The sequence below is a fragment of the Mya arenaria genome, chromosome 14 (genome assembly GCF_026914265.1).
Source record: "Mya arenaria isolate MELC-2E11 chromosome 14, ASM2691426v1".
Lineage (NCBI taxonomy): Eukaryota > Metazoa > Mollusca > Bivalvia > Myida > Myidae > Mya > Mya arenaria.
This window is the reverse complement of record NC_069135.1, coordinates 19,762,750-19,783,603: the sequence shown is the minus strand read 5'-3', so window position 1 is coordinate 19,783,603 and position 20,854 is coordinate 19,762,750. Positions and strand designations below refer to the sequence as shown.

The 20,854-nt window shown below is 34.9% G+C and overlaps 1 protein-coding gene across 1 annotated transcript in view; it reads left to right on the top strand.

Annotated features, from left to right (window-relative positions):
• Nucleotides 1-20,645, top strand: part of LOC128217426 (germinal-center associated nuclear protein-like) — a 46,824-nt gene extending 26,179 nt beyond the window's left edge. The window contains exons 14-31 of the mRNA XM_052924573.1: nucleotides 133-358; nucleotides 940-1,137; nucleotides 1,589-1,691; nucleotides 3,781-3,950; nucleotides 4,681-4,838; nucleotides 5,548-5,712; nucleotides 6,019-6,182; nucleotides 6,749-6,879; nucleotides 7,868-8,108; nucleotides 9,689-9,855; nucleotides 11,874-12,071; nucleotides 12,482-12,715; nucleotides 14,282-14,443; nucleotides 16,024-16,147; nucleotides 16,773-16,971; nucleotides 17,895-18,075; nucleotides 18,973-19,075; nucleotides 19,627-20,645. Coding sequence (XP_052780533.1) covers nucleotides 133-358; nucleotides 940-1,137; nucleotides 1,589-1,691; nucleotides 3,781-3,950; nucleotides 4,681-4,838; nucleotides 5,548-5,712; nucleotides 6,019-6,182; nucleotides 6,749-6,879; nucleotides 7,868-8,108; nucleotides 9,689-9,855; nucleotides 11,874-12,071; nucleotides 12,482-12,715; nucleotides 14,282-14,443; nucleotides 16,024-16,147; nucleotides 16,773-16,971; nucleotides 17,895-18,075; nucleotides 18,973-19,075; nucleotides 19,627-20,285 — 3,583 coding nt within the window. The 3' untranslated portion in view covers nucleotides 20,286-20,645. The remainder of the gene's footprint in view (nucleotides 1-132; nucleotides 359-939; nucleotides 1,138-1,588; nucleotides 1,692-3,780; nucleotides 3,951-4,680; nucleotides 4,839-5,547; nucleotides 5,713-6,018; nucleotides 6,183-6,748; nucleotides 6,880-7,867; nucleotides 8,109-9,688; nucleotides 9,856-11,873; nucleotides 12,072-12,481; nucleotides 12,716-14,281; nucleotides 14,444-16,023; nucleotides 16,148-16,772; nucleotides 16,972-17,894; nucleotides 18,076-18,972; nucleotides 19,076-19,626) is intronic.
• The last annotated feature ends 209 nt before the right edge of the window (nucleotides 20,646-20,854 follow it).

Here is a 20,854-nt window from a genome sequence, read left to right as displayed (position 1 = left end):
AAGTTCCGAATTGTCTTCACAGACTAGCCTGATCCTTTAATTTGAGAATTTCAAAAAAAAACAAAAAACTGCTTCAAAATAAAATTCAATAAATACTTCAATAAATATAACGTTGTGTTGTTTATTTTTCAGGGAAGTACAAAACTTAAGGTCTGAGATACGGACGTCAGTTTCTGTGAAGTTTGCACTTCAAGCTTTCTTTGCACTGAACAACAACAACTACATCAAGTTTTTCCGCCTCGTGAAAAAAGCATCATACGGAAATGCATGCATCCTGCACCGATATTTCACTCAAGTGCGAAACAAGGCCTTGACCTTAATGATGCGAGGATTCAGCATGGGATCCAAATCAGCTCAGGTATGAGGAAATATCATGTTTATGATTAAATTTATTGCAACTTAAGCTATTCTTCTTCTTTTCTCCCCACAAAAAAAAATATTAAAAAGTATTATTTCCACAATGACATTATTCATTTGTGTAAAAGTTCAGTAAGTCAGGTGATAATTAGTGTCGTCTTCTGGTGCTAAGGATGAGCTGTCTGTTTTACTCATTTCTTAATTTCTGTGTTTGTGTTTGTCACAGTATTCCACGTTCTTCTTAACAGTGGTTGAAAATAGAATTAGCTCATGAGCCTGGCAATGGTTAAAATGCTTACGGGGCTTGCTCAAATTCTTATTTTATATCACAGGGCTTGTTGAAAAATATAAATGTCAAGCCCTATGGTAAGAATTGTAACTTGTTCATTTAAAAGTCTAATTTCAATGACTGTTTTAACTGAAAGTATTCAGAAAACTTTGTAATATATAATGCTGCAAAAAAAACTGCTATATCTATATAAAATATCAATTGAGTTAATTTACAGCTGCATTAGCAAAATATCATTGAAAGTTCTGATTAATTAATTTGTTTTAAAACCACAAACAATCGTATTGTTTTAGGTTCCATTCCATGACCTTATCCGCATGCTAGCTTTTGAAGATGAAGACGAAGCTGCCACGTTTTGCCAGCACTACGGATTTCAAGTGACGGGAACCGACGTGATTCTTGATCGCTCAGAGTATATCGACCCAGAGAGCGCATGGCCACCGAGACGCTCACGATTGATTGAGTTGAAGTGTACAGTAACCCCTGGGGAGGTATGATATCAGTAACATTTATGTTTAGTCCATACAAAATGGTCTTGACTTTTAGATACTAATAAATTAAAATAAATATATTGGTAATATTTGATTTGGATGGCTTATAAATAATTCCATACATGCTTTTCTTGTCTCGGGTGTATTTTTTTCATTTTTTAAGATTTTAATATTCAGTAATAAAAATATTGGTAGTGTTATTTGGTTATTAGTTACCAAACATAATATCAATACAGTCACAACGCTTTCAATTCAAAGAACATATTTTGAGCATTTTGTGTATAATTCTGTCAAGGCTTCTGGCTTGTTTGGAAGTAAAATAAGTAAAATTTAATTCCAATCTCACAGCTGCATAGATTGTGATAAACATTTACAATTAGAAGCTTTCATTTAAAATTTTATTCATATTTGTTGAGCAGTTATCTTTATCCTCTGTATCTTTTCCTTCCAGTTTATGAATGGAGGACCATTCGGCTCTGTCCTGCATCTTCAGCCCACAAGCAGCTTTGATGATAGTGGAAGATTCCACAGTAGGGTCGACTTGCCCAAGAAAGGTGGTACAATGTTCTGTGTTGATTTACTATACTGGTTTATATGAAGGGCAGTCAAACAAAGATGTTTATTGATGTAAATATTTTTGTCAAAAAAGTAGCCAAAGATGATGACGTCTCACTTCCATTGTCAATAAAAATACATGCTGAAGGTTGTGATGTCCCTTTCTGAAGTGGTATGAATAGGCTATGTTGTACTCGATTTTTAAATTTCAGATTGCTGAATAATTTTAAGTTTTTAAATTTAAGTTTGTTTCATGCTGGCCATTTGCATTAGAAATAGTATAGAGTTTCTACACATGGCTATAAATGGTTTTCTAAACACAGGTTCTAAGCCCCTCAACTCTGCTCTCACCCTAAATACCATGTTATCAAACCCAATTTATATTAAGATTGGGTCTTTTTTTCTGTTATCATCCCTTGGGTTTTAGCTAGAGTGAAATGGAAAGGTATTGCACCCTATCCTTTCTTGCTAGCAACTTTGTGCCCTCTGGGAGATCAGCATTAGCACCCTTCTGCCGTCGTAAAATGAAATGCTTATGATAACAAAATATTTCCTTTCTTTTGGTAAAACTATATTAGTATACATACATACTCATCCTGACTTTTTTGCAATCTTTTACCCTTAGCACACTGTCCCTTTTCTGCAGCACCCTGTCCTTTAAATTCCTAGCTAATACCTATCCGCCTTGTGCACTTAACATGACCTTGACCTTTTACTACAGCTTGATGAAAGTGGTTTTGTGACCTTGAAGTTTTGTGACCTTAAAGATGGTCCAACATATATAGTATGTTAGTTGACTGCAATACTTTATATCAATACTGGGCACATGTAAGTTTCAAAATGATAGAAAAGTATTTCTTTCATGCTTTACGATGAAATATGGGGTTTTAACAGTGAAATAACAACAGTGAAAATATCAATTTGATATTTTCACTGCAAAATAAGGAGTGAAAATATCAATTTTCAGAACTACTTTTAAAATCCTTTGTTGTTACATGTACTTGCCTTGGTCAAAACAGAACACTGGACTTCAGTAAATTATGTCAAAACATGTTAAAAAAAATAAAGAAATATTTTATAAATTTAAATAAATATGTAATTGGAAATTAACAACTTACCGTTTATTACCGGTTATCCCGTTTATCAAACATTTTACTGATATTTGAAGCTGAATGTTCGAACATTTGCTTTCATTCCAAACAAATTACAGACAAAAACAACTGTTCGAACATAAATAAAATTTTATAGCATCGTTCAAATGTATTTTGAACTGTTAACCGTTGTAGTACGTAAAATGAGCTTCCTGGAGAATTCACACAACAATTTACAGATAGATGCGATATTTTTTACCCCACCCACATCTCAAAATGTGTCAACAAACTAGCGTGGCATTTACTCTTCTGGAAAACAAACATTTTATAGCGAAACAGACTGGTCTCTGACAGTAAAATGACTGAATATTAACTTACTATAAAAACACGTGTATATGCAGTCTTAAACTAAGAAGAATGGTTAAAATCCAATGAGTATCAACATTTGTTTTGCTAACACATTTGACCTTCCAAATTTTCATTCTATAAATAGCGGCGTAGTAATTTGGTTAAAATAAAAAGTGTTTTCATATTTTTTGGAACCTTTTTTGCACTAATAATACTTCATTTTTTACTGTCCATAAAGCTTTGCAATAAAAAACGAGCGAATATTAAGCTATAAGAATGAATAGCAGAGAACTATTTCTCAGCAAACCGAAAGTAGAAAAGTTGACTGCTATAATTATGCATGAGGGGCGCCCCACGGGTAGCGGTGTAAAGCCCACCCTTTTCAAAAAAGGGGGTAATTCAGAAATAAATAAAAAAACAAATAAAACTCCGAAAATAAGCATAAAAGAAACAGAAAATTTGTTAATTTCAGTGTAATTAAGATCGTATCTTATTTCACTCGTGATCATAAAAAAACTACATTTTCACTCGTGGCTTCGCCACTCGTGAAAATATGTTTTTCTATGACACTCGTGAAATAAAATACGATCTTACACTGAAATAAACAAATATCCTCTATATATATATTTTTCTGTCATAAATTTTCAAGGTCATGAGACACACCCTAAACAACCAGTGGCAAGTGAAGCTCCAAGGTCAGTAGAGCCTGTTGCCAAAGAAATACCCCAACAACTTCATCAACACCATCAACAACAGCAGCAGCAGCAGCAAGAACCTGTTGAAGATGTAAGGCCGTTGTTGAAGAGAGTTCCTCCAGAGGTTGGTTTTATTTGCTAAAATATTTTCTTGGAATAATTTTTTTTCAAAGCTTTGGTTACTCTTTATATAAATTTAGGGTATTAATGTAAAGACAAGGGTCCCTAATCACTTATGCCTGAGCCTCAAATTCAGACTCCTGATGTTAGTTAAAACGGGCCCAGATCCCATGATTAAAACTAAAATTATAGGCTAGTTGTTATATTGATACATTAATTATGCTTATCATTTTGATTATGTACCTCAAAATTAGTATTCAAAATGCTCAATATACTGTCTTACTTGTCAACAGGTATCTTCAGCACTTTTAGAGCTATTTGGCCTATTGTTGTGAATGTTGTTAAACTTCACAATGTTGTTAATGTCATTTAGTCATTTACCTTAATTTTCAAATCTGTATTGCTCTGGAAGTTGAATGAATACACTTGTGATCTCAGGTGTTCTTACTGACATTTAAGATGACTGTTTCAGCTGAACTTGTTTTATTTAAATATGTTAGCACATCATCAAATAGTTAAAAAGTTAACAGCCATATTGTTTATAACATTGTTAACTTGAACAAAGTTCTTAAAAATCGGCTCATTGTTTTCTAATCTTTGATTTAATAGAAATAATCAATAAAACAATCAAAGCAAAGGAACGTCCTTAGGTCCAAAAGTGCGCGATGCGACTCAAATGATCCATATGGAATATACATGTCTATCAAATAAGGTCATATCAATTTGTTTTCCAGTTTATCAAGGACTGCGCCAAGGTATTGTTCTGGGAAGTGATTGATGAGATGGTGCGGGGGATCGGTGAAGACTCCATGGTAGATGTGAATAACCGGCTGCACATTGCTGAAGATATATGTGCTACCACTACAGACACTGTTGTCAGCGAAGAAGTCAAGTAAGTGATGTCCTTGGTGTTCCTACAAATAAGTTATATACCAAACTGATCATTTATATAATGATTTGGGAATATTTTATGGTTGGCAAGCACATGATTGTTGACTTCTTTAAACAGAATGCAGAATAAATAAAAATGGAGAATTTTTAGAGGTTATAAGATTATTTATAATCATTTGTATTTACCGTATATATTGTCTTTAAAGTATTAAACCAAAAGCTTTTGAATTAAATATATTCTGTCCCTTTGAGTTAGAAATTGCTTAGCATAACAGTCAACAGGGTAATTGTACCCTCACAGGACCGACTCTGAAGGTTCTTGAATTGGTTATTTTTAGTTTCATTTCGAACTCTTTCATTTTCAATTCCCCAAAATACATTATATGTTTCCTTATTCCAGAATAGTCTCAGAAAATGTGTTAGGTGATGTTGAGAATGAGTTAAGGAAAGCGTTAAACAAGGAAAAATTTAAGTTGTTATAATGTTTGCAGATTATGTTATGTAAGACCTTGTTGACTAATAGGTCAGATTTCGGAATTTCATTATGTATTTTGTAGTTTACAGGGACCTCTCGGAAGATGTGTAAGGGGAGGCTGAGGTTGAGTTAAGGTGATTTTTACAGAAGGAAAATATAGAGTTTGCAGATAAAGTAATAAATGACCTTGTTTGTCAGCTCTCTGAACCTCATTTTGTATTTTGGTGAATTCCAGGGCTCTCTCAGAAGATGTGTTAGGGGAGGCTGAGGATGAGTTAAGGAAAGCTTTACAGAAGCAACTACAAGAGAGGAAAGATAGAGTGGCTGTCATGCTTGCAGACGATGTTATATATGACCTTGTAGATCAAGAGGTTTTGAACCTGGCCACCATTGAAATTAGGTTTGAAAGTTATGCTTTCTATGTTAATGGTCTTAAGCATTACTTCTAGAACATATTATACCTCAATTTCTCTATATTATGTTATAAATGTGATTTTGTGGAATTCTTCAAACAATGTTTGTTAAGGCTGAGGGAAACATTTCTGATGATGTTATTGGGAAATAAATGATATATATCGGTAATTGGGATTGCATTTGACATTTGCTGAAAGCTGTTCAAAGTACCTATAATTTATGTTCCCAGAGAGTTATGTTTGTATATATTTAAAAAATCGATGGTAAACAAGTTTTTGACTATTTGTTTCAGAGATGTAAAGGCCCAGCTGCGGAAAGAGTCTATTGAAAGAGTGACTGTTGACATTAGCCAGCAGATGGTTGCTCAGGTTGTGTCAGATATGATTGAGGAGGTGGCAGAAGATGTGTTTGAATCAGATGTAAGACAGCGTATAAAGCAACTGGCTGAGTTTGAAGGTAAATGGAATTTGTTTTTGTAAAATATTATATTTTATATTCATCAAGCATTACAATAACTACACTGTTCTTTAAATAGATTTATCACCTGTAGTATTTTCGTCCTGCAAGATGTTTTTAAAATTAAAAATTCGGCTTTTTAATTGGAAAATAAAAATCTTGCTGGTCTAAAACTCTAGGGGTCATTACTATATTCAAAGAACAGTGTAGTTATTGTAGTCACAACGGTATAAAGAATTAGTTCAATACATTCTGGAAGTTCGATCATACAGAAGGGCAAAATACACTTAAAGTATTAAAAGAGCAGTTTAAGTCTGAGACTGTTCAAAAGGTGGTTTCCTTGTAAAAGTTTGAAAAGCTCAATTATTTTTGTTCTTTATACACGATTTCCAATAATATCTGTCAAATAATTAGTTAAGACTGCGGAAGTGCTCAAGAAGGAAAAGCTGGGCTATGCATACCTGACACTTTTTACATCACCAGTAATGAAATATCAAGATAAATGGTTGACTATATAACTTTCAATGAACTTCATTTGTTTACTTTTGTAAATGATCACATTCCAGAGCTTATTAAGCTAAGTCGTGCTGGAAGATTCTTGCAGAGATGGAAGAAAGAATACAAGGCTGTGACCAAACTGAAACGAGCAATGGAGGAGTTTCCTTGTGCTCCTAACATGCAGGGCTACTCAGAACAGGTCAGTTAATATAGATCATTAACAATTGAGGCTTCTGACAAGTTACAAGAAAATTTATTTCACATCGGATATATACATAAAGCTCGCAGAGCTATTTTCCGACTATGTGCTTCTCTGGTTTAGAGTCTTTTAGTCATTAACAGGCTGTTTGGCAATTAAAAATTACTATTGGGCTTGTTTGTGTGGTTTCCATTGTATTCTTTTTATAGAAATGCGACAACTGGTCCCAATTTCTCGAAACTTATTAAGCTTGGGTAATTTATTTCAATTAGCTAAAATACTTAGCTTGATTTATGGAAAATAGTTTATTAAAATTTTCAATAAGATAATTACAATTTTAAGTATGTCAACAAAAAAAGTGAGCTCAACTTAGTTGTATTATATTGATCTAAAGTAGTTTTTAGAAATCAGGCCCTGGAACTCAACTCGTAACCCTTATGTTGACCTCAACCTATTGGTATCTGGAATTGAGACTGATATGTAATATTGGTAATACAGCCTTGTTTTTTTTCCTGCCATTTTGAGGGTTGTTAGCCCCAATCTCAAATGAATTGTAGGGTTCTGGGTCATCAGAAATCTGCTTACATATTAGTGATATTCCGATGAGCCATTATAATCGAAAATTGATTAGTTTGTCCTGAAATTTGCGGCACTTGATTGTATTTGCTCATAATTGATCATTTAACCCTCTTGTTATTTGCGTTTGGTAAATTTCCGCCAATTTTCTCCTTCTAGTTCATTTATACATTTGGAAGTGTTCAGTTGTTATTGTTAACAGAATGGCCCTACTGCAAAAACAACACTAAATAACTTCAAACATACACATAACATAAGCATAGTTAAGGATTATGAGTTATTATACAAGAATAAAACTAAAATTTAGGTATTATCACAAACCGATTGTACAATCGATAATCGGTTACTTAAAGGCAAACGATTATCGATAGTCAAACTGGAACCGATTCCCAACACTACTACATATTTTCAGGTCCGAGGCCTTATTGCTGTAGATGACCCAAAGGTTGCTAACAGGCAGTTCTATGTGAACCAAAAAGCAAAGCTGACCATTAACTCTGCTGTTGAGATTGAGAAACAGAGAGAGCAGGCTATGACCCAGGTTTTGGTGCATTCACTGTATCGGAGACTTCTGCAGAATAACGCCTGGCAACCTCTTGATCTGCCACGAATTGTGGGGAAAATCCTGGCTAGGAAAACCCCGTTTAAACCAGGTTTGGTTTTGGTTTACTGGTAACCATTTTTAGCTCCACTGGCCGAAGGCCATGGAGCTTATGTCGTCACAGATTGTCCGTCGTGAGTGCGTGCGTGCGTGCGTAAACTTTTACTTTAAACGACATCTCCTCTGAAACTGATAAGCGGATTTTGACAAAACTTCACAGGAATGTTCCTTTGGTGGTCCTTTACCAAAATTGCTCAAATGGTTCCGGTCCATTGCACAATATGGCCGCCAGAGCTAAAAATAGCAAAATCTTTAAACAACATCTCCTCTGAAACGGTTCGGCAGATTTTGATGAAACTTGACAGTAATGTTCCTTGGGTGGTCCTTTATTAAAATTGCTCAAATGGTTCTGGTCCATTGCACAATATGGCCGCCACAGCTAAAATAGCAAAATCTTTAAACGACATCTCCTCTGAAACGGATAGGCAGATTTTGATGAAACTTGACAGAATTGTTCCTTGGGTGGTCCTTAACCAAAATTGCTCAAATGGTTCCGGTCCGCTGCACAACATGGCTGCCAGGGCAAAAAAATAGAAAAACCTTTAAAGAACATCTTCTCAGAAACCGATGATCAGATTTTGATGAAACTTAATAGAAATGTTCCTTGGATGGTCCTTTATCAAATTTGCTTCAATGGTTTCGGTCCACTGCACAAGATGGCCCCCAGAGGTAAAAATAGAAAAACCTTATAAACGACTTCTCCTCAGAAACCGATGATCAGATTTTGATGAAACTTGACAGAAATGTTCCTTGGGTGGTCATTAACCAAAATTTGTTAAATGGTTCCAGTCCACTGCACACCATGGCTGCCAGAGCTAAAAAATAAAAAAAACTTTATACGCCTTGTCGTCGAAACCGATGAACTTTTTTCGATAAAACTTGACAGAAATGTTTGTTTGGTGCTCCTTTACTCAAATTGCCCAAATCATTTCGGTCCACTGCACAACATGGCAGCCAGAGCTATTAAAGTAAAAATTTTTTTAAATAACTTCTCCTCAAAAATTGATGATTGTATTTCTATGAAACTTGACGAAAATGTTCGTTAGGTGGTCTTTGCTTGAACCTTTTGGCCATTGGAGCACAGGCACTGATGTGCCTCTTGTTTAATTTAATAAAATAATAAATTTCAATGCACATATGATAGCAAGTAGACACATTATTACGTGATAAAAGATATTATCCCTTATTATTTGTTTAAAATAGCAAGAAAACATGCTACTAGCGTTAAGCAATTAAAGTTCACATTTACAGAATTGAGAAGTAAGCAAAAATGTTTTTTCACTTGAGGGGTGGTTTTTTATGTTCATATATGTTTTTGTATCAACAACAACTAATTTACTGTGACTTTGGAATGATAATGATAAAACACTAGTGATTCATGAACCCCACTATTCTAGGATTGTTTGTTGACCATTACCTTCAGTGATTAGTTTCCAGCAAACATAAACTGCCAAAGTTAAGCGGTTATATGTAAATGCATCACTGTGCAAATTCTTGATCAAGCAATTATGAAAGAAAAAAACCCCCAGATTTTTTATACATTACATTCTAATATTTCTAAATTTAATCTAGGAGATAGAAAGTCACGGTCCATCTTCTGGAAGCTGTTGCTGTGTTGTCCAGACGTTGAAACAAGCACCACCTCTTCTTCAGTTGACATGGCAACGAAACACCTGTGCAAATGGCTTATTAGTAAATGCAGCAAAGGAATGCCTCCCGCAGATCATAGCAGCATAAAGGTGATTGTAATACTGATATTTAATAATTTCGAAATATTATTCTTCATTAACTTAGATATGTGTAACAGACTACTCAAACTTCTATTACATTTGGTGGGTATCACACCGACGACCACTGGCACTATAGGCTTGTACTCTACCATGGGGCTATAAAAGCTAGCTCAATAGCGAGACAGTATAATTGACACTAGCCATTGTTAAATACTTCCTAGTTAATTATATTGTAGTATGAGTTGACCTGTTTAGAATATCCCTTTATGTCAATCTTCTAGGGCTGGTTTCAGATTGCTCCGAGATATTCTGCAGAGTGAAATGTCTTGAAAGAAAATTGAGATATCATTGCTGCTCCTTACAGGTTAATTTCGGGCTTAAATTTGCATACTGTAATACATTTCTGACTTCTTTCAGGGAAATGTGATCAGATTTTATTCTGTAATACATTTCTAACCTACTTCAGGGAAATGTGATCAGTTTGCATACTGTAATACAGTAAAACTGTGATCGCTCGAGGTCGCCAGGGACTGAGCCAAAACCTCGAGGGAACCGATGTTTCGAACGACCCGATTTTCAATTTTCCAGTTTTTCAGTGTATTTTAAGTTTGAAGTCGTCAAACAGACTGTTTACTTAGACACCGATTATGTGTTGCGTTGTGGAAATGGCTAATATGTTCAAATGTTGACGTAAACTAAATGTAAAACGCAAAAGAAAAAATAATAAATAGAAATGTTTATTTTAACAAAACAGCACATTTTCGTAACAACCAATATTTGAATGACAGTACATATTGTGGCATTAGTCAGATTTAAGTTTCGCAAAATCACCGATTGTTGATTGGCGCATCTTGTTGGTTTTGCGAAACTGTTCAATCCTAAAATGAAGTGACAGCGTACAGAGCGTCTGAAGATCACGGTCAGCATCGGCAGTGAATTCAAAGAACCTTCTGACCACATCTAAAGCGTTAACTTCTCGTTATTAACTTCTCATAATTATTATCTCAAATGCCCATATCAACTAATATTGGTCATGCGTTAACAGTGAAAAACGGTTTTTCACACCTTATCAAATTGCCTTTCAACATTACTGTCATTGCAATTTTAACGCCTAGCAATTGTTTGTTTATTTTGGAACACGGGTTTGGGAAACAAGTGTGAAATTATGTCCTCAAGGGAGCCATAAGGTTTTGTGCACGATTTGTGTACTTGGGACCGAGGATATTGCTCGACTGCTCGACATAATTTGGTTTCGAGGCAGCATGGGTATATTTTATATGAAAATAGAAGGAAAAAAGTTTGGGACCAAGCTCCGACCTCGAAGGAACGCCGGTTCTCGAACGACCGCTTGTTTGAGGGAACGCAGTTTCACTGTACATTTCTGACCTACTTCAGGGAAATGTGATCAGTTTGCATACTGTAATACATTTCTGACCTACTTCAGGGAAATGTGATCAGTTTGCATACTGTTATACATTTCTGACTTACTTCAGGGAAATGTAATCAGTTTGCATACTGTAATACATTTCCGACTTACTTCAAGGAAATGTGATCAGTTTTTATTCTGTAATACATTTCTTACCTACTTCAGGGAAATGTGATCAGTTTGCATACTGTAATACATTTCTGACTTACTTCAGGGAAATGTGATCAGTTTGTATACTGTAATACATTTCTGACTTACTTCAGGGAAATGTGATCAGTTTGTATACTGTAATACATTTCTGACTTACTTCAGGGAAATGTGATCAGTTTGTATACTGTAATACATTTCTTACCTACTTCAGGGAAATGTGATCAGTTTGTATACTGTAATACATTTCTTACCTACTTCAGGGAAATGTGATCAGTTCGTATACTGTAATACATTTCTGACTTACTTCAGGGAAATGTGATCAGTTTGTATACTGTAATACATTTCTTACCTACTTCAGGGAAATGTGATCAGTTTGTATACTGTAATACATTTTTACTTACTTCATGAAAAGTAGAACAGTTTGTATACTGTACTATATTTTTAACTTCAGGGAAATGTGATCAGTTTGTATAGAAGGAGCCTGAATCTTGGCAAAGATAACAGGTCTGTTGGAATCTGTGTTCGAACACTGTATGGACAACTAGACAAAGATGATGTCAGTGTCTTGGAAGAGGACCGCAGCTTGCTTGGGACAAGTGCAGCCATGTTTGTTCTTCCTGCATTCAACAAAAGGGATAAAGATGATTCTGTATGTGTTCTGTCTTAACTGTATATTATATATAACCATAATTATATGGCTTATGTTATTAACTTTTAAATTTCTACCAACAGCTGTATGGTATATAATGTACAGTTATTTTAATTTCTTGATTATCATCATAAGAAGATAAAAACTATTATAAGAATCGAAAATTACCATAAGCTTGATTTTTGTATTGTGAAACTATTACATTTTTTCAAATCAGTAACAACAACCTTTATTGTATCACACTCCTTAATAAAATTGTGTCTCATCTCAGGAAAACTTTCCTACTCAAAAAACTTTATTTGGAGAAAATAAGCACTGACTCAAGGTTAATCACTGAATAAATTTTAGGCTGAAACAAACAAAAGTAAGTTTTAAATTTGACCTACAATCAAAATTAATATTTCTTATAGACCTACTGGAGAGAACAGAGGGACAGAATCCAGTCAATTCTGGCAGTAAAACCAAAAGGCCAATTCCCATTGCTTGTTGTCCTAACAGCAGCAGCAAATCAGAAACTGTCTTGCAATGAAGTGTCACAGCTCTTGTCATTGGATGATTCGTTTGATGTGGAAATCTTTTTGTTGGAAACTCATGAGGAACTGCCAGAACAAATTGATGTTGTTGATCCATCAGTCAGTGAAAAGGTGAATGTTCTGAAAAACGTATTGTCAAGAATATTGCATCAAAAGTCCATTTGTCTGTACAAGACTCATTTCTAATATCCTTGTATGGAGTTATCTATTAACTTAGAGCTATATTCACAGAAAATCATCATAAGAGAGAGAATCTGTTACTGTTACAGCAATTTCAAAAAAAGTTTTCAAAGTACTGGTATGAAGAATTTTAGGGATGTGATTTGTCAGCCGATGAAATTGTTCTGGGGAACAAACAAAAAAAATAAAAAATATATATATTCATTTTTTCTTAACTTATAAAAAATATTGACTGGTTATTTTTGGTTTTTAGCTCTACTGGCCAAAGGCCAGAAGAGCTTATGCGATGGTATTGTGTACGTAGTATGTGCATCCGTGCGTCTGTAAACAATTGCTTGTGAACACGATACAGTCTTCAGTTTTGATTGTATCTCAGATCCGCCCATGCATGCCTAGATTATGGCCCTTGATAGTATAAAAAAATGCTATTGTGTAAACAATTGGTTGTGAACACGATACAGTCTTCAGTTTTGATCGTATCTCGATGAAACTTGTACAGTATCTAGATATCCATTAGAGCTCGGTTCCTTTCGAAAACCAGATCCGCCCATGAATGCCTAGATTATGAGCCATGAAAGTTTTAAAGAAATGCTTTCTATTTTTAGCCAGATCTGCATGAGCAAATTCTATATTTAGCCAAGTTTACATGTACATGTATATTCAAGTCTAGAGTTAAGGGAGACAATTTGCAAGTCTAGGATTTTGAGAGACAATTTGCTTTTTGCTTCTGAAGTTGATTTTGTGAATTACTCTGCCTTGTTCTTGTTGAAAGCCCAAGGGCCATTGTTTAGCTTTAAGTTCTGTTGTTTGTGCATTCATCTTAACAAAATTGGTTGTGAATGTTTAAGTTATGCACCCGGTGTCATTACTGGCCACACCCAGGGTTCACAGGTTTGGTAAACATAAATCTGGAAAGGTTTGAAAATCTTTTTGTGTGTTCATGCATCCATCTTAGCACAATTGATTGTGAATGTTTGTTCAAATTGATCAATGTTGTCCTAGGATGCCCTTGACTTTGACCTTTTGACCAACTTTTTTTAACTTTTAAAACTACAGAAATTTTTACTATGAGTACAGTTTTGAAAGCATTTTTTTTTGTCAGATGACTTTTACTTGGCACATATTAAAATAGTTCATGCAACTAATCTGCTTACAATACTTTCTGGGCTCAGATGTTGAACGTGCTACGTGTTCAGGTAACCCAAACACAAAACATTAACTATATGTCTGTTGCCTTTTACCCATACATACATGCTCTGGATTGATATGACCACAAAAGCCATGCCAGTAGAGCATAGGCCCTTTTGGGCCTCTTGTTACTTTGCCTGTTGCTAGTATTGCCACTCAAGTTTTCTTCTGACGTTTGGAAACTGATACACTCTTCACTGAGATCAATCATGGACCTACCCAGTGAAAATGTTAACGAGGAATTTTGGGCCGGGTTTTGAGCTGATATCTTGAATAGACATGAACAAACAAACTTAATTTCCATTGCAGCTCTGTGTCCATTTGCAATGGCTTGCAGAGAAATGCCAACCACCGCCAGAGCTTGAAGTGACATATCTCCGGGACTTCCTTGAAAAGGCTCTTCTAAAGTTTTATTACACACCAGTACAAAACAACGCAAAACAAAGAAAAGTGCTTGGTTATTTAGAGCAGGTAAATATCTGCAATGATTTTATACAAGCTAGTAGTTTATTATTTCATTTATTTTTAAAGATGTTCATAGGGAAAAAGTGCCATTTTCAAAATAAATCCTTTAGTACAGTCGCCACCCTTTGGCTCGAATTAGCTTGGCTCGAATTCCTTGGCTCAAACTAGATGTAAAGGATCAATTTCCTTAAACGGAAGTTAAACATTCCCGCTTGGCTGGAATGTTCTGAGGCTCAAGGTATATTTGCTCGTCCCTGGGAGTTTGAGCAAACAGGGTTTGACTGTATAGGTTTTCAGAAAGCAAGCAGATCAATATCTGTAATCATGAAAGTCAAAAGTTTTGTTTGCCAAATTCTGTTTATACTCCTCAGTTGAAAACTTTTTATCAGACTAAACAGGCATTTTATATTTGTCATATTTAAATAGAAATGGAGATTTTTGTCATCAAAAGCTTAAACTGCATGCAGCATTGAACGAAAATTCAATTTTTCTTGCAAAGCGGGCATATCCTGTGAATTTAGCCATGCTGGAAAATTCTTTCTGGCATCTCCCATGCTAGATGAGTCACATGCTACATCAGGCCACTACTTGCTGGTTGTTTTTTCTGTATAGTTTATGATAAAAACATTAAGTCATTTCAATAAAGACTAATTGAATTTACAACACTTTCAATAACCATCAAAAACATTAGTTTTAGACATATTTTTCTCCCACCTCAGATAAGTAGATCCAATAATTTAACCATGCTAGAAATTCTTATCTTGACCACGGGCGAAGATAAAATGCCCTTATGGAACTCCTTTTTTATGGTTGCGATATTGTAATTACCTCCCTTGTTGAAGACTGTCGTCTGTAGCATCATGGAAACCTTGTCTTGTGGTCATATTTAGAATGCTAATTAATTTTTTCTCACTTAAAATGTCACCATAAAACAGTTTTCACGCACTTTTCAAAAAATAATGCTTCACTCTTCTTAGAACTGTTTAAAGACCGATTTGACTATTAACATAACACTGCGCGCATATCCATGACAACCATGAATTATCGCATATCCTTACGCAATTATTTTCACTAAGCACAAAAGAGGTCCAGCATAAAGTACATTTTTACTTAATTTTGTTAAACTGAGGTGGGAGAAAAAGCATCTACCATAGCCGCTCGTGTAAAATAGGTTCATCCCGACCCTCTCGCAGTGTGTTTTGTGGAAACTCGGTAAACCTCGTTTCCGTAAAACACTCTACGCTCGGGTCGGAATGAACCTATCTTACACTTTCGGCCATGGAGGATACTTATATTCTACGTTGACTGATGAACTAAACTTACTACTGGTCATAATGTCTGTAAACAACATCTCACATTTTTTTGCGTTAATGCCTAAAAATGCGTTATGTATGTCAATTTTTTGCACAAATGCAAAATTAAATGTATGCAAGTAAAAAGAAAAAAATCTATCATGTGCTTCCTGTCTGGTTCTGAAAATCTGACCCTCCAGCATGCTTCATGGCCTCGTATCAGATTTTTCTATCCAGACTAACATGTGATACATATCATAAATTGAATTAACAGTCATACTTTTGTTTTCGAAGGATCCCAACAGTCTGCTAGAACTGTACAACTATGTTGTTCAGTACTTATGTGAGATTGTAACCTTTGCTGAATTGTACGACGTTTCCTGGCCTGTCTCCGAGTTTGCTCAGGGTCGAGAGGCAGGTAAGAGTGACTTGTTTGCTGTTGATTTACTCTGAGTTACAAATGTTATCAGTTCACTGGAGATTACTTAAATAACCAAAGGTTCTTTCATGTGATTTTTGGTTTGGGCCAATTTTGCGACATTATAAAATTGTGATACCATTAATTATTTTAACACTGACACAGTTCAATAAACAGATACTTCACAAAGGTTTGAATGGATGAAACAAATACAAAAAAAATCTATAAAAGTAAAAATAGATATTTTCCTAAGGCTGACTTGCGCAGATTTCTTCACTTTTTTTTATCACATTCCTCAAAGTACAAGTGGACTGGACTGAGTCTAACTACACTGACAAGGATATTACCTTATGAATGTCAATGGCCAATTCCTTCTTTAATTTGTTGATTTGTCTTCTAAACTAGGTTTCCAGATCAAAGCCCTTCTTTTTCTTGAAAGAACAAATTTTTGAGAAAGAAACAGTTGATAAAAAACATATAAAACAAAAAAAATCGCTTTTTCCTTCACCAGCAATAAAAATTATACGAAGAACATCAGATAAGAACTTGTATATTATCCCTTCTGTGTAACATTTGTAGAACAGTTTCTCTTACTGAATACACTTACCAATACCTTATTTTACAGCTCTACCAGCAAGCCATTGGAACAAGGAAGATCACTTCGAATATGTTCATGGACAGATTGCTTCCCTTGCTTTGCATCCATTTTTTCCATTGGATGAACTCTCAGAGGAGTGGTGTGACCTAAAGAAAGATATATGGGCATATGTCAACAACATTGCTGGGAGTGATGTGTGTGGAGCTCGAATTAAGCTGTGTTCAAGGTAAAGAGACAAGTCTTATGTTGATAATAGGCTAGGCACCAATGTCCCACTGGGGTATGGGTCAAAATTCCTGATGATTTTATCCCTACCAGTGGATATGGCATGTATGATCAAAGAGGCTGCAGAATCGCTTGCAGTCTTATCTTGTGGTGGTAACGTAATGCTGATGTCATTCCTTGCCACTTCTTTTAAAAGTAAATTCTGTTCACTGCCTCATTTTTTAGGCTATTACTGAAACCATAGCCTAATTGTACATCATTATGTAAACGAAAAGCATTTAAATTTTGTTTTATTACAAACATGTATATGGCTTGAATATTCATTCATTAATGAACAAATGCCAATTCCATGTGTTTTGCACATTTTTCATGTACTGCAGTTCTACAGCATCTGCCATACAGCAGACAATCGCCATCTAGTAAAACACTTATTCCCTGATAGAAGATTTTTGTGGATACTTAGTAATGATGGATGTAAATAGGCGTTGTCTGGCGGTCTAAGTAAAATAACAAAATAGATCAAACAGTTGCCTTTTAATTATGCACTTTAACTTGATCATTAATACCATGGATGAAATACAACCATTCTCATTTTTCATAGCCATGGTGCTGTTGTTGGCAGTGTGATGCAGAATAAGGCAATTATAAAAAACATCTATGATATTCAGATGAAGATTATTACATGTTACAAGTGACAGTACAAAAATAAGTAGCAAGACCCATCACTCTGGCTTTAATTATTGTTGATTATGCCCCTTACTCAAATTCAAATAAACTCAAAGAAGCAGACAGACGTTTACTTTGCATCGCTCTTGTCCATAATAAGTATAGGCAGTTCAAGATAGGTAGCAACCAAGGTTCTTTTTACCACGCTTGTCCCTGTAGTTTCCATTGTATCATTGCAGTTGATAAAACTTATTCCAGGTTGGAAGGCCTTCTTCACAAGGTAGAGGAAGACTTTGAGATGACATGCTACTTGTTGGAGGGGGAGGAACAATGTCAACCAACATACGCCAACGTTCCCTGGGGCCATGTGGTGTCCTTGTTTATTGACTATAAGCTTGACACGATGGATTTTAGGGACCCTGACGTGTTATCAGATCAGGTGAATTAATTTATTTTGTGACATTGTGTCTCTCATTTAGCATCAGTTAGGCATTAGTGATCTAAAAGTGTATTTGTTTCTCCAACTAACTAATTTATATTGAAATTGGTTAATAAGAGTATATAGAGAGGATGCGTGTTTAGTTCGTTGTTTTGAGACAATTGTTCAAAACTTTGTTAAGTAAATAACATGATTGACAACATTGTTGTTAACTTTTGAATGTGAAATGTTTGATTATGTGCTCACATAGTTAAATATAAACAAGTACAGCTAAAGTAACTGTCTCAAAACTTGCTAGAAATACCTCAGTTCACAAGTGTATCCACTTAACTTTCAGAGCAGCTAACAGTTGGAAAGTTAACAACGATGGTGTTAACAATGTTGTTAATTCAAAACAAGTTCTAAACAATTAACCGATTGTGTATCTCTCGTTTATTGTCTGTTAGGCCATAATAGTCTTAAACAGGGTATTCATTTAATGTTTGACTACAATGTTCGACTAAAATCCCAGTAGTTTCCGTTTCATTATTGTTAAAACACTTAAATGTGTCTTAAGGAAGAACACATTACTATTATTATTTGATATGCAGGATTTTTCTATTGCTTTTGTTTTCAGTGTATCCACAGAAGATGATGAATTAGATTCTGCTTACATGATCTACTTACTAAATATTTCATGGAAATGTTACATTTGAAGTTGGCATAAATAATAAATACGATGGTAACTGTACATTTACGAAGTAGTTCTAAAACTTCAAGAGACTTCAAAAAGAAAATAACTTCAATATCCGAAATGAATACAATATAATAGAAAGATGTTCACAGTCTGTGCTCTTAACTTGATTTCACCTCTATCTGATAAGATAAATTCACAATTGTACACTTGGTTTCTTGCAGATGGACAAGGAGTTAAAGGTGGTGTACATCAAGAAGGTGTTGGAAGAATTCTTCGACCCTCCTCTAGATTGGAAGTATCAGGAGGCTGAGAAGGTGGTTCTAGGTAGGTTTTCTATTGACCTTTCTCCGGAGGGAGGCATATAGCAGTGCCACTGTTTGCCCAGCTGTTACTATTGTGTTTCATCTGTAACTTTAAAACTTGATTGGAATTTGGATCAAAATTTACAGAGTATTGGAAGGTGAATTGTGCATAGAATTGTGCATAGAATTCACACTCTTACCTGAAAGTCAAGGTCACTCTTACCGGTCAATATCAAATTGCTGCCTTTTTCATGTAACTATACTGTACATTTAATTCAGAAATATTTCCTTCAATACAATTGTTTTGGAATAAAACTACATATGTTTCAATAAATATATAACAATGTGTTAACTTGCATGTTTCTTGTTTGTGATTTTATGTTCTATGTCTTTGGCGTTTACTCAGTGCCTTTAAAGCAGGTTTTGTTTAAACTTTTTGCTACTGAGCTTGTTCCTGTAGCTTTTCGCATAAATATTGCTTGCTAAAAAATTATAGTTAATTCATATTGTTTGTTTGTATATTGTATTGAACAAAATGTCCTAATTTGTTTATCTATTTGTGTTTATTTTTAGAAACTCAAACAGTAGATGATTCTATACTTTGTGCAGTTGAGAAAGTGAAACAGAAGCACAGAGAATCAAGAACGAAAGTTGAAATAGTTGTTGTTGAAGATCATAATAGAGTCTCAAGTACGGTGCTTGAGGCTAAAGACAAAGCCAGTTTGATTCTTTCTTCTATAAGGTCAGAGAGAAGGAAGTCTGATCATTTTCAGAAATATCTTGAGAAAGCTTTGAACGATGGTGGGGACGTTGCAAAGCAGACGTACGGTTTAGATGAACCATCAGCCTTTGTAAACAAAGATCAAACTTTACAAGAAAGAGATTTCACAATGGGAGGCATGGATGGTGCCTTTGATGCAACTGGGTATTTCAACAGGTCTGAGAATGATTTGTCAACAATGTTTGATGATGTTTACGAAAGGAATGACATTCCTATGCCGAAAAGAAGGAAGTCAGACTTTGGTCCGCAGGATTTGTCAGGCCTTTATGGCAAGAAGAGGAGGGAAAGGCTGTCGGAGATTTACAATAATGACCCAGTTATGATGTATCTGAATGAGCCATCGCTTGTTGAGGGTATGGCTTCACTTAAGGAAGAAATTAAGAAGGAAAGGAGGAACAGTGACTTGTTTGATAAAAAGCTGAGAGATTTGCTTCAGCCAGGAATGTTTTGATAAATGAACGTAAACATTTGGTTTGATTTTGAGTGAACCTCCTGCATTGGAAGGCCATTAGGGAGAGTGTTGGTCTTAGTGGAACTATCAGTTTAATGGAACTATAATCATGTGTTAATGGAACTAAAATTATGTGTTCACCTTGTATTTTGTAATGATATCTTGTACAAATACACACATAAAAGTGATCAGTACTGTTTTGTTCCCATGCCGATATTTGTACATGAACATATACATGAATTTGACTTAAATAAATCATTGAATCATTTGTAAAATTATGTCTTTATATCAGTGAATATATTTGTAAAAGTTATCATGTCTTGATGTTCATTAACATAGTTAAAGGGACTCTCTCATGTTTTTGTAAGATGCCTTGTTTTGTATGCCTAAATAAAGGATGGAAATTCATTAGGATTGTTAAAACTAAGATACTGACGGTTGTAACCCTTCAACAAATGTTGATATATGCTCAAATATTGTCTATGAAGTCCATCATTTTAAATAGTTTTAGTAACAGGATTCAACAAAATGCTTAAAGGTTATCAGTATTTCGTGTATAAGTCCTTGTG